This window comes from Bubalus kerabau, chromosome 4 (genome assembly GCF_029407905.1).
Source record: "Bubalus kerabau isolate K-KA32 ecotype Philippines breed swamp buffalo chromosome 4, PCC_UOA_SB_1v2, whole genome shotgun sequence".
Taxonomy (NCBI): Eukaryota; Metazoa; Chordata; class Mammalia; order Artiodactyla; family Bovidae; genus Bubalus; species Bubalus kerabau.
Window position 1 is genome coordinate 76,699,946 of NC_073627.1, and position 13,575 is coordinate 76,713,520.

Consider the following 13,575-nt stretch of genomic DNA (forward strand, 5'->3'; position numbering starts at 1 on the left):
AATGTACAAATAAAGACATTTCCAGAAATTTAACCATCACATTTCACATAATTTCTGCATAAAGTTCAAGACTAATGGTATTGACGTCACAATCTTAATAATTTAAAAGGCATTTAAGAATCATAATTACATCTTCGAGAAATGTTAAAGACACTTGTATACATATGTAAAGTCCATTTTGACTTGATGAAAACAAATTCTAATCTATGAAAATATGATATCAAGCCATATTGCACCTGATGAGGAAATTGTACATGATTGACAGTAAGTGCTAAAAAACACTTCAGATAAAGACCCAGTAAGTCAATATAAATGAAGAGTTTCAGAAGTAACACAGCCATCTAAAAATGTTAGTTTTTCACACAACTGGTCACACTTATTTTACTTTACTAAAAATCCCTGATCTTGTCTGAAGGTAATAACCATAAAACTCAATTACATGATTCAACTGTCTTTAACTCCCCTTTCTCCAGTAACCATCACACCTTAGGAGGGATGTAGCTATTCTATCTTAACTTTTTTTTTCTTTCAGCAAATACTAAGTGTGAAAAACTTTCACTGGACAAAAAATCATTTCATAGAATGAAGTATTGAATTGTTTTTTCATTCAACTTCTTTAGACCGAAAGCAGCTCAATTTCCCCATGAGTAGTCCACACATGGTTTCATGTCTGTTATCTGCAACCCACTCTAGATTTCTCTTGCTTTCAGCAGGTGCTGGGTAACACTTTCTGCCATATTTTACAAAGCATCCAACATGGCTTAAATTGCTTAAAAGCAATTGAAACTGCTTCCTTTCCTACCCACTGCCTCTTCCAGTGTCCTTAACCCTCATCATCCTTTCCTGAAATGTGTCCCAGACATGCCTATTTACCTGACTCTGACACACATGAGGCTTGCACGACCATCACGTACCAGGTCAGTTTCTAACCGTGTGAAGGCTGTTGGAGCAGGGCAGTTTCCTTCTGTTGGGAGCTGAGCGTAGCCACGTTTCTATCAACACAGCGACCCTTGTATGCAAAACTTAGACTATTGTCTCGTGGTCCCACCTGCCTTGGCTCTGATTGATGTAACAACAGTATCTGTCATAGGGGCTGTTCTGCTTGTAGGAGCAAACGATGATACTGTCCTGGGGCACGAAGAAGATGCTATCCTCGGGCTCAGGATGCTCAGACCTGTCCCAGGCTAAGCACTTGGCATCCAAGGCACTGTAGGTGAGGGAGCTGCCTGAGGGACAGTAGCCATCCAAGTATCTGGACGTCTCCTCCCGACGCCCGCTCTGGCCAGGGCTCTGGCATTCTCCTTCCTCCATGGGTGTGGGGGTGGTGATGGAGCTGGCCATAGGCAACTCGCCCTGCCCTTGGAGGGAAGGCTTCCCCCTGAGGCCCGCCTTCTTAGCCAGCTCATCTGAACTCCCCTTGCCTGACTCCAGGTCTGAAGGGGTCCTCAGTAGTTCCACCACATCCTTGTCCTTGGGTTTCCGGAAGCAAGGCAACTTTCGGACCCACAGCAGCTCATTCTCGGGCCACTTGGTGCAGCCCTCGGTTTTCCTGGCCAGGGCAATGGCCGCAATGCCTGGCAGGCAGATGGCGGGCCCTATGGCCAGGAGGGGGATGTTCCCCAGAGTCTCTCCTTTCATCCCAGAGACGGTGAACATGAAGCCAAAGACCAGGAAGACACTGACCAGGGCCACAACCAGCCCAGTCCTCGGGTTGATGTCATCGGGCCGCATCTTTCACTCCATCCAGGTTGGGGACTGCCCGCTGACCAAGGAGCAGTGTTCCGCCCTACTGTCAGAGGCAAAACCGCACTGGGTTAAAAACAAAACAAAAATATCCTAGTCAATTTCCCACCCACCAAACATCTCTCTTACTCTGTCTCTGATCTGACTCTACTGTCTGTCAGTCTTGGTCTCCGTCTCTATTTCCCCTGTTTCTGCTGCTCTCTCTCTCTTTCTCTGTCTCTTTCTTACTATTGCAACCCCTGTCTCTCTCTCAGATAGACATCCACCGGTTGGGGTGGCCAAGGTACCTGAGGTTTCCTGCCGTCTCCCGGGAACGGGGAAAAAAGCCAGTCTGAGTCTCCTTAGAAACCTCCACAGCAGCTGTTTCCTCGGCTCTCTCCCTTGTTTCTGGAAGGAAAGCCTGGCTTTGCCCCTTGACTCCACATCCAGGTGGTGCGACGTCGGTCTCCAGGGCTTTGGGAGCGGAGCGGAGCGGCGGCGCAGCCCAGCGCCCAGCTCTGCGCGAAGAGCGCCGGGTGCTGGAGGGAGGACGGACTTAGAGGAAAAGAGGGAAAGCGGCGAGCGAGCCTGGCCTGGTTACATCACTTGCAGAGCAAGCTCAGAAACGAAGAAGGACGCGCGGGGGCGCGAGGGGGCTAGACCCCAGGGAGAGGCCACCGGGGCAGAAGGGGCTGCCCACGGTCTACTTGGGGAGCTTGGAGCAGCCGGAGTTCGTCCCTCCGCTGCCTGGGAGGCCTGAGCAGGGCGTCTGGACACTCTTCTGTGTCCTGGGAGAGTCCCGGGTGCGCGGTTGACGCGGGCCGGAGACTGGAACTCGGTTTGCCCACGGGGCAGCCGGGGCTCCAAGTCCGCGGTCTGAGGGTCAGAAGTGCCAGATGTCCCCCGGGGACCGGGATCCTTCTCTAGTTGCAGATGTGGGTGACCCGATCCGCCCTGGAGCAGCTCGCAGGTGGTTGCCCTACCGCCTGTCTCTGAACGTCGAGGCTCTGGGGCTCTGAGGGCTGCACTTCTCGGGGTCCTGCCGCCCGCGACTGCTCTGTCTTCGGGCGCTGGGCGGCAGCGGCGCACAACAGCGCTGGAGTAGCAGCGAAGAGCACCGGACCCGCGCCCAGGCTGAGTCAGTGGTCAGCCGGGTCTTGCTCACCCCCGGGGGCGTCACCAGAGTCCTTCCCTCGCCCCCAACCTGGGTCTTACAGCCCTGGGACCTGCAGGGGGTGGCCTTGGAGCCTGGATCCCACTCTGACACGGCCGTGGTGCCAGCCACGCCGGCTGGGTCAAAGGAGATGGGCTTTCCAGCCCCGGCTCTCCATCCCCCTGCAACTGGCACCCAACACCCCGCTATCGAGGAAAAGGAGGGGCCGTGACTCGGGGATCAGCCCGGCCAGCAGCTCTGACTTTGGGCGATTCTCTCCTCCCACGCTGGTGTGGACAACCTGCCTCCTCCCCACCGGCGCACCGGCTGGATTCCTCTGGCCCTGGGGGCAGGACTGGCTTTGGCTGGGGTTCTTCAACAAGGCTGCTCATTTAGGGTAGATGGGGAATAGCGAGAAGCCGGAAGCAGAAGGACGGGGGAGGAAGCGGGAGGGGATGGGGTAGTATTTTTCATCAAGGCCGTGCTTTGGTGGAAAGAATTTTGACCTCCAGGCCTTCTCCCCACTTAAATTAACCGTGTATTCATGGGCAAGTGACTTAACTGCTTTGAGAATCAGTTGACGCATCTGTAAAATGAAAATATTACTATCAAATATGTGAACAAACTCTCTGAGGACTAAATAAATGTAAAGTTCCTAGTGCGATGCTTGCTTGGGCTGTGCTGTGCTTAGTGGTTTAGTTGTGTCCGATTCTTTGTGACCCCATGGACTGTAGCCCACTAGGCTCCTCTGTCCATGGGGATTCTGCAGGCAAGAATACTGGAATGGGTTGCCATGCCCTCCTCCAAGGGATCTTCCCAACCCACGAATCAAACTCAGGTTCTCCGGCATTGCAGGGGGATTCTTTACTGTCTGAGCCACCAGGGAAGCCCATATTGCTTAGCACATGATAATCAATCAAAGGCAGGAGCCAAGTCATTAAGGGCCTGTCTGGGGGGCTAAGGACGTTTGACTCTAAGCAGTGAAGAGTGGCGGCAGTGTTTTAAGCAGGGATCAACAGAAACTATTCCATGTTTGACAGACAGGGACAGTAGGTTAGAGGACAGGTTGGAAGGGGTTGAGGGGTAAACAAGGAGACCTGGAGGAGGACAGTTCAATAAGCCAGGCAAGACATGTCAGGGATCTGAACAATGCAGGGCTAGTAGGGGTGGTTGGAAGAAAGTGAATTTGAAAGATATTTAAAGCTGTAATCAAGGATCAAAGAAAGTAAGATGGTGATTGGAGTCCAAGGCTGACTCCCAAGTTTCCCACTCTTTCCACTGAGTGGATCAGGAATCAGACTCCGCTTTCCACTCCAGTATCTACTGTTCTTCACTAGACAGCTGCTGTACCTCTGGCATAGAATCATTATTTTGGACAGAAAGAAGGAAGAAAGGGAGAAAGGCAAAGAGCAAAAGTGAGATACCAGCTGTCTGACCATTTCCCTCAGGAAAATAATTGTTTTCCTGGCAGCTGCACCAAATAGATAGGCATTATATGAAGAACTCTATCACTGCTCTGTCGTAGCTCACTGGTCAGACATCATAGCTTACTGGCCAGAAGGCTGTCGTAGGGGTCACTTCTGTGCAAAGGACCCTGGGAAATCAAGATTTTGTTTGCAGGGAGGGGTGTTGACCAGAGTTATTGCCACTTTGAAAAAATTACAGATTTGTTATCGAGGAAGAAGAGTAGAATGAAAGTTGGAGAAGCAACCAGCAGCGTGTATCACAACTACTGACCACACTTCCCTTCTTGAAGCCCTCCCTCCCTTGCCTTTCTATTCTGGTCTCTTTCCCATCTCCTTGGCCACTCATTTGCAGACTACATTGTAAAACTTCTTTTTATTTTATTAATTTTTAACAAAGCCCTTTGATGCTAATGGCTATGCTGATGGCTGGCTATGCTGATGACCCTTATATTTATCTCTTTAGCCTTGTCCTTTTCCCTCAATTTCAGATTTATAATATCTGATTGTCTGATAATATCTACTTGTCTGCTTGATATCTGTCTGTATGGCACAGACACCTCAATCTCAACACCACCTAAACTATGCTCATCAAATTCCTTCAGACCTGCCCTTTCTCCTTTGACCCCCCCTTATTCTTCCTATTTGCCCAGCTGAGAAACTGTGGGATTGTCCTCTGTTCCTTTGTCTTTCTAACAACGTACATCAAGTAAATCAAGCAAATCATCATCTTACCTCCTAAGTTCCCTGATCTAGCTCCTCTTCTACCTGTGACCTGAGGCAAATCACTTTACCTCACTGGGTTTCAATTTCCTGTGAAACAAGGGCTTTGCGTGGGGAGCTAGCTGAGGACCCTTTCGGCTCTACTCTTGCGTGATTCTCTGACAGTCACTCTGCAGGGTTGAAGAGTCATTAGAGTTGTGCAGGTACTCTGACAGTACTGCTGGAAACCTAGCTGGAGCCTAAAGAAGCAACATCGCTGAGCAGAGACCTCCTCTAACTTGGACAAGCATCCAATTCCATTTGACTCAAGTCATGCAGTTCACCTACTTAGGCATTAGATAAGACCCATGCATAAAGCTGCAGGAGACTTCAATTACTGTCTAATTATAAGCCTCATTCTCTCAAAGCAGTTCCTTCTTAGAGGTAATTTCAGATGGTCTTTGAACAGCAGGTATACTTGCCCATGTCAGCAGCAAAAGTGGGTGGAGGTGGGAGACATCACTCAGGGTGACAATATTCAGGGACAGAAAAGGCATTCTCAGTATTTAATTTCTTGCCTGTACAGGCTGATCGCACTAGGATTTTAAAACCCTAAGCAGTTCTTGCAATGCTGTAAGCATATACAGCTATGTACAAAAGCTTTTCATCAGAAGAAAAGGCAAATTCAGGTTTTAATGAGGTTTTAGCATGTGGGTGTTTGAGAAGGAAAGGCAGAACCTTTTATTTCTGAGATTATTGAAATCACAGGAGGCTAGGATTTGAAGATATCTTATAGAATATCTACAACTCAATTACTTTCTTAAATATTTTTGTTTCATATCATAGATGTATTTATATATTAATAAGTAGCAGACTGCCACAGAATCAGTTAAAATTTTTAGATTTTACATACTATTTGGGTGAAACCAGTCATATAATATATGTAGTTATTTTTATTGTGATAAAAAATGTTTGTTATTTTTTTGTTGTTACATACTTTCATAAAGTACCCTTATTTCTGGAAGTGAAAAAAAAAGAATATCTACTCTAACACATTTAATCATACAGATGAAATACAGAAGGGTTGCAGTCATTCAATACTGTTGTTGTTATTGTTGCTCAGTTGCCAAGTCATGTCTGACTCTTTGCGACCCCATGGACTGCAGCACACCATGTTTCCCTGTCCCTCACCGTCTCCCAGAGTTTGCCCAAGTTCATGTCCATTGAATTGGTGTTGCCATGCAACCATTTTATCCTCTGTCACCCTCTTCTCCTTCTGCCTTCAGTTTTTCTCAGCATCAGGGTCTTTTCCAATGAGTTGGCTGTTTGCATCAGGTGGACAAAATATTGGAGCTTCAGCTTCAGCACCAGTCCTTCCAATGAATATTCAGGGTTGATTTCCTTTAGAATTGACTGGTTTGATCTTGCAGTCCAAGGGACTCTCAAGAATCTTCTCCAACACCACAGTTCAAAAGCATCAATTCTTCAATATGACTTGAGTATTTATGATGTGTGTGACACTGTGCTGGGTGCTGGGGATACAAGTTAGTGAGATGTGGTCACTCACATTCACAGAGCAAGATGTGTGTATAGATTATGCTGTGGCAACAAGACTTTCAGAGCTCAAAGGCTGTATGCTCATCCTGCTTGTCTATCGTGGATCAGCTGCAGCCTTGCTCCTTTTATTCTTGCATGGGGCCTCTTACATGTTAGAGACAGACCTGGAGGTTCTGGAAAGGAGGGCGAAGTCCCAACTCATAGTTTAAAGGCTCTGTCTAGCTGTTGTATAGAAAATAAACAAGGTGGGTTGAAGGCAGAAGCATAGAGGCCCCTTAGGAAACTATTGTAATTATCCAGGTGAGAGATGATATTGGTTTATGGATGTGGCTAGAAGTGGTTAGATTCTGATGTATTCTAATGTAAAGCTGACAGTATTTGCTGATATATTTGGGATATGAGGGAAATTATATAATCAAGGATGATTCTAAGATTTGAAAATTGAGGGGCAAACCAGGAACCTGGTTTTGGACATGTTTATTTGCTATATCAAAGTGAAGTTGGTGATAGAGTTGATGTACAAGTCTGGAGTTTGGGGAGAAACCTGGGCTGGAGATACAATTTTGGGAGCTGTTGGGATATGATTACCATTTTAATCCCTGGGACTAATGAGATCTTAGGCAAAGATCTCATGAGAACTTAGGGAGCAGACATCAGTAGGCTAGAGAAGTTCCAGTACTAAGTACAAAGGAACATCAACATTTTGAGGCTGGGGAGATGAAGAGAAACCAGCAAAAGAAATTGTGAAGGCGTGGCCAGTGAGGTGAGCCAATGCGCAGAGGTCCAAGGAACTAAAAGAAGAAAGCAGTTCAGGAAGGGCATAGTGATTGCATCAATTCTGTTGACAAATATGAAAAGGACTAAAAAGTGAACACTGGGCTTAGCAACGTGGAGGTCATCGGTCACCTTTACAGGAATAGTTCTGGTAGAGTGGCCGGGGGTGAAATATTGACTAAAATGAGTCCAAGAGGGAAAAGATGCAGAGGAACTGGGGGCAGAGAGCAGAGAAAACTCAAAGGATTTTGTTGTTAAGAACAGAGAAATGAAATTTTAGCCAGAGGTGGGGTGTAGGGTCAAGAGAGAAAAGTTTTTAAGGGAGCTCTCTTTAGCACTTTGCTTGTAGAGACAAAATATTTCTAAATTTAAATGACAATGCTATGTAATTTTAAAAAATCCATTCAAGTTGTAAATATACAAAATAATACCAATACTCAGGGCAGGGTGGTGCTGAGACGAATACTCACATATGTTAGTGGTGGGAATGTATTGGTACTAACTCTTTCATGGATGAAGTCTGCTCAGGTATCTAAAGAACTTCAAAGAAGTGCATCCCTTTGCATGACTATTCTACTGAAACATGTCAAAAGTAAGTGTATACTGGTGGAAAGACCAGGCTCAGGCACCATATGAGTAAATTCATCATCATTTACTCATCTCAAGATGTAGATGGAAGTCCCCACCGCTTCACCAACTGGTGCACAGTTAGGGATGGTAATGTCTGAGTAAGAGAAGGTCACATCTAACCCTTTTAGAAACAAAGCGTTTCTCTCTAGGTTCGCCATGTATTCCTAAGGCTTATTTTCATGAGGCGGATCCAAGCCTACTCACAGCCTGGCCTCCTGTCTGCTGAGCACACCGGATATGACAACAGGCCCAGGTCATGAGGCATAAACAAAGTCCTCATTAGCATTTTCAGACTCTCCAGACCCACACAGTAATTTCCTGAATTCAGTGCTATGGAAACAGAATGAGAGCCATTCTGTGGAAGTCTCCAAGAGTCAAACAAATTAAGACCTTGGAACTGCTGTTGCTGCACTGTCCAATACCATAGCCATCAACACAAGAGGCTATTTGCATTCAAATTAATTAAAATGCAATAAAATAAAAAAGTCAATTTCGCAGATGTACTACCCACATTTCAAGTGCTGAGCAGTCAAATGTGGTGATTGGCCACCATACTGGACAGTGCAGATATAAATGTTTCACCATTACCAAATTCTATTGGATGATGGTGAGCTATTGGGTTTATCATAATCCAGTTGACTCAGGCAGTATGATTCTAGCAAACTTTCCCATAAAAGTAAACAGTAGCATAAAAATATTTATGTGCAAAAAAATAATTTACAATGCCCTAGTAGTAAAACACTGGAAAACACTGAAATAGCCAATAACAGAGGAAAGGTTATATACAATATGGTACATTCATTGGAGGGAATATGCACAGTCAGTTGAGGGAGTATTGTGTATGAACAAAATTATATTTTTTATATTTTTAATGACCCATGACAATGGGATCAATATAATGCTAATTAAAAAAGCTAAGAATAAAAAATTCCATTAAAGTAACTTGAAAAAAATTTATATTTAGTAGGCCCCTAATTACTAAAAAAAAAAAAAAAAAGCTAGAATAGAAAAAAAAGACCAAAAGGAAATACTCTCAAAATATTAGCTGTGATTATTTCTAGGTGGTGGAGTGGAACCCTGTGTTTAGTTGCTAAGTCACGTCTGACTCTTTGAGACCCCCAGGGACTCTAACCCACCAGGCTCCTCTGTCCATGGGGTTTTCCAGGCAAGAATACTGGAGTGGGTTGCTATTTCCTTCTCCAGGGGCTCTTCCCAACCCAGAGATCAAACCCACATCTCCTGTATCTTCTGCATTGGCAAGTGGATTCTTTACCACTGAGCTGGAGCATTACATAATTGTTACTATTTTCTTTATATTTTTATGAATTGTCAAAATTTCTGCTGTTATTTTATAATAAGAAAAAGTTTTTGTTTTAATGAGAGAATGGTCTCTCTCATATATTAAGCATTCAATAAATGGTAGTTGAAAAAATGATACACAAAGATTTGAAAGACTGTCCTGTCCCCTTCCTCATTCTGGCACTTATTCACAGGAGAGAAAAGGATATGGATGAATTGAGAAGAGAGGAAAATTGAAAGACAGCAAGTGGATTTTCATGTTGGATTGGAGTGAAATCTTATGGTTCCTCCCAAATTTATGTTAATCACTTTTGAGATGTCTTACAACCCTGTTTTTAACTCGCTGCTGCTGCTGCTGCTGCTAAGTCACTTCAGTCGTGTCTGACTCTGTGTGACCCCATAGACGGCAGCCCACCAGGCTCCCCCATCCCTGGGATTCTCCAGGCAAGAACACTGGAGTGGGTTGCCATTTCCTTCTCCAATGCATGAAAGCAAAATGTGAAAGTGAAGTCGCTCAGTCGTGTCTGACTCTAGCGACCCCATGGACTGCAGCCTACCAGGCTCCTCCATACATGGGATTCTCCAGGCAAGAGTACTGGAGCGGGGTGCCATCGCCAACCTAGACAATAATAAATGTACTATTTCCCCCCTTTTTGATTTCAAAACGGTTGTTTTGATGCACCTAGTTAGAGATTTGGTATTTTTTCCTTCTTGGCTGTAATTCTGACTCATTTATTTAACAAATGTCATATTGAGAACCTCCTACATATCTGGTGGTGTTCACGCCTCCTCTGTACCTCCTCCCATCTTCTCTAGCTCTTAGCAGGTAACTCTGATTTTTACTAAAGCCTACCTTTACAACTCTAACTTCTCTTATTTCACTCAGGGCCTCCAGAGATGTAAAGTATCTTCAGTTGTTTTCCAGTGCTGAATTAACAGAGTTTTAAAAATGCTTGCAGCTCATTAGGGTTCATTAGGTTGTGCAGAACAAAGTACAAAGGAGCCTAGAATTTTCACCAATCTTTTTGTAAGTTAAAAAATAAAGCTAGCGCAAGTGACAGTGTTAGATTAACGGTTCCAAAGATGAAAACGTTTTAGGGATCTGAGTGGTTCCAGACAAACATCCATTTGCTCTTCAGGCCTGAGCTTATTCACTAGCTTAGATCTTTCTCCGTGTTGTCTTTCCTTTGATTCGGTAGAGGATCCTTGTTAAGGGAATAAACGATGAGAAAAATGGACTGTTGAGAATCAGAGTTGGGAGTAGAGAATTCTTATGTGCTTTGATCCCTAAACTGAAGGTTCATCTGATTTTCTCATTTTCTTGCCCTTAGATTAACATAGTACATTGACATGTCCAACCTTAAAAAAATTTTTTATTGATGTATATAGTTGGTTTACAATACTATATTGATTTCAGGTGTACAATATAGTGGTTCAATGTTTTTATAGATTATACTCCATTTGAAGTTATAAAATACTGGCCATATTCCCTGTTCTGTACAATATATCTTTGTAACTTATTTATTTTATATATACTAGTTTGTACCTCTTAATCCCTTACCCCTATCTTACGACTCCTCCAGTTCCTCTTCCGGAAAGCCACTACTAATTTGTTCTCTATTTCCATGGATGTGTTTCTGTTTTGTTATATTTATTCATTTGTTTTATTTTTCAGATTCCACATATAAGTGATAACATACAGTGTTTATCCTTCTTTTGCCTGTCTTATTTCACTAAGCATAATACCCTCCAGGTCCATCCATGTTGATGCAAATGGCAGAATTTCATTCTTTTTTATGGCTGAGTAATATTCCATTATATTATATACATGTACCACATCTTCTTTATAGATTCATCTGTTGATGCTCACTTAGGTTGCTTCCATATCTTGGCTGTTGTAAATAGTGCTGCCATGAACATAAGGGTGCAGATATCTTTTTGAATTAGTGTTTTTTTTTCTTTCAATATATGGCAAGACATAGAACTGCTGTATAATATGGTAGTTCTATTAATATTTTTAGTTTCTTGACAAAGTTCCATATTGTTTTCCATAATGGCTGCACCAGTTTACATTCCTACCAACAGTGTAGTAGGGTTCTCCTTCCTCCACATCCTCATCAACATTTATTATTTGTGGTCTTTTTGATGATAGCTATTCCAACAGGTGTGAGGTGATAACCTCATTGTGGTTTTGATTTGCATTTCTCCTGTGAAGAAAGCTGAGTGTCTAAGAGTTGATGCTTTTGAACTGTGGTGTTGGAGAAGACTCTTGAGAGTCCCTTGGACTGCAAGGAGATCCAACCAGTCCCTTCTGAAGGAGATCAGTCCTGGGTGTTCGTTGGAAGGACTGATGCTGAAGCTGAAACTCCAATACTTTGGCCACCTCATGCGAAGTGTTGACTCATTGGAAAAGACACTGATGGTGGGAGGGGTTGGGGGTGGGAGGAGAAGGGGACAACAGAGGATGAGATGGCTGGATGACATCACCGACTCAATGGGCATGAGTCTGGGTAAACTGCAGGAGGTGGTGATGGACAGGGAGGCCTGGAGTGCTGAGATTCATGGGGTTGCAAAGAGTCGGACACGACTGAGCAACTGAACTGAACTGAACTGAATAATTAGTGATGAATATCTTTTCATGTGCCAGTTGGCTTTCTGTGTGTCTTCCTTGGAAAAATGTCCATTCAGGTCTTCTGCCCATTTCTAAATCAGATTTTTGGTCTTTTTTTTAAAAAAAATATTGAGTTGTTTGAGCTGCTTGTATACTTTGGATATTAGCTTCTTATCAGATATATTATCTGCAAGTATATTTTTTCCATTCCGTAAGTTGTCTTTTTGTTTTGTCGACGTTTTCCTTTGCTGTGCAAAAGCTTTTGTTTAATTAGGTCCCATTTGTTTATTTTGTCTGAGGAGACTGATCCAAAAAAATATTGCCATGAATTACATCAAAGAGTGTTCTGCTTGTTTCCTTCTGGGAGTTTTATGGTTTCCAGACTTACATTTAGGTGTTTAATCCACTTCAAGTTTATTTTTGTATACAATGTGAGAAAATGTTCTAATTTTATTCTTTTACATACACCTGTCCAGTGTTTCCAGCACCATTTATTGAAGAGACTGTTTTTCCCCCATTGTATATTCTTGCCTCCTTTGTCATAGATTAATTGACCATATGTGCATGGGTTTATTTCTGGGCTCTCTTATTTTGTTCCATTGATCTGTGTGCCTCTTTTTGTGCTGGTATCATATTGTTTTAATGACTATAGCTTTATAATATAGTCTGAAGTCAAGGAACCTGACACTTTCAGCTTTGTTCTTTTTTCTCATGATTGCTTTGAATATTCAGGTCTTCAACCTTTTGATAATATATATTTATGAAAACCCAGAGACCACCAACTCATTTTACTTTTGTTCAACAGACATTAAAAAGCTTTCTTTAGAAACAGAATCACACACAAAATTTTTTATATATAAGGGTGTTGATCACACATTAATTTTAGTATAGAAAAATATGAAATGGTTATTGTTGCCTCGAAACACTGGGGTATTATATAATCATAATAAATGAAGTTGCAGATTGGATTAAACTGGCAGATCAAAGAGATCAAACACATATACCTTTCCTCCCCAACTCTCAAAATCTAGAAATGGAATTAGAATATTTATATGAGTCTGAATTTTGAGATTAATTCCATCGCAGTCCTGGGAAATAGGAAGAAAGCCATCAACAGAGCAGAAATCACTGAAATAAATTTAATGAAATTGAATTGATAAAGAAATGCATATAATCTAACTAGAGTTGCCAAAACTTCCTGATAATTCTGTACCTTAATATGCTATCAGGGCTACATGGACCCAAGAGTGATGGTTTTGCCAAGACTTTGGAAGTAAGATTACCATTTGAGTATTTAAAAATTCATACATAATGAAAAAGAATATTCAGATAAGGGATGGAACTAGGGGCTTATTCAGATAATTGTGACTTAAAAGTTTTGGAAACACAGAAGATCATAATTAGGGCAGTTTGGATATATTTTAAATATTTATTTATTTACTTATTTATTTTTGGCTGCACTGGGTCTTTGTTGCTGTGTGTGGGCTTTGTCTAGTTGCTACAGGCGGGAGGGGAGGACTACTCTCTATTGCTGTGTGTTGGCTTCTCATTCCGGTGACTTTCTTGTTGCAGAGAACAGGCTCCAGGGTACAGAGACTTCAGTAACTATGGCAACTGAGCATGTGGAATCTTCCCAGACTGGGGATCAAACCCGTGTCCCCTGC

The 13,575-nt window shown here is 43.1% G+C and overlaps 1 protein-coding gene across 1 annotated transcript; it reads right to left on the reverse strand.

The window, feature by feature from the left end:
* Positions 1-1,023: 1,023 nt before the first annotated feature.
* On the reverse strand, positions 1,024-1,910 carry TMEM215 (transmembrane protein 215). Its single transcript, XM_055580182.1, has one exon. The coding sequence runs from the start codon at positions 1,729-1,731 to the stop codon at positions 1,024-1,026; it is 708 nt and encodes a 235-aa protein (XP_055436157.1). The 5' UTR covers positions 1,732-1,910.
* Positions 1,911-13,575: the final 11,665 nt, after the last annotated feature.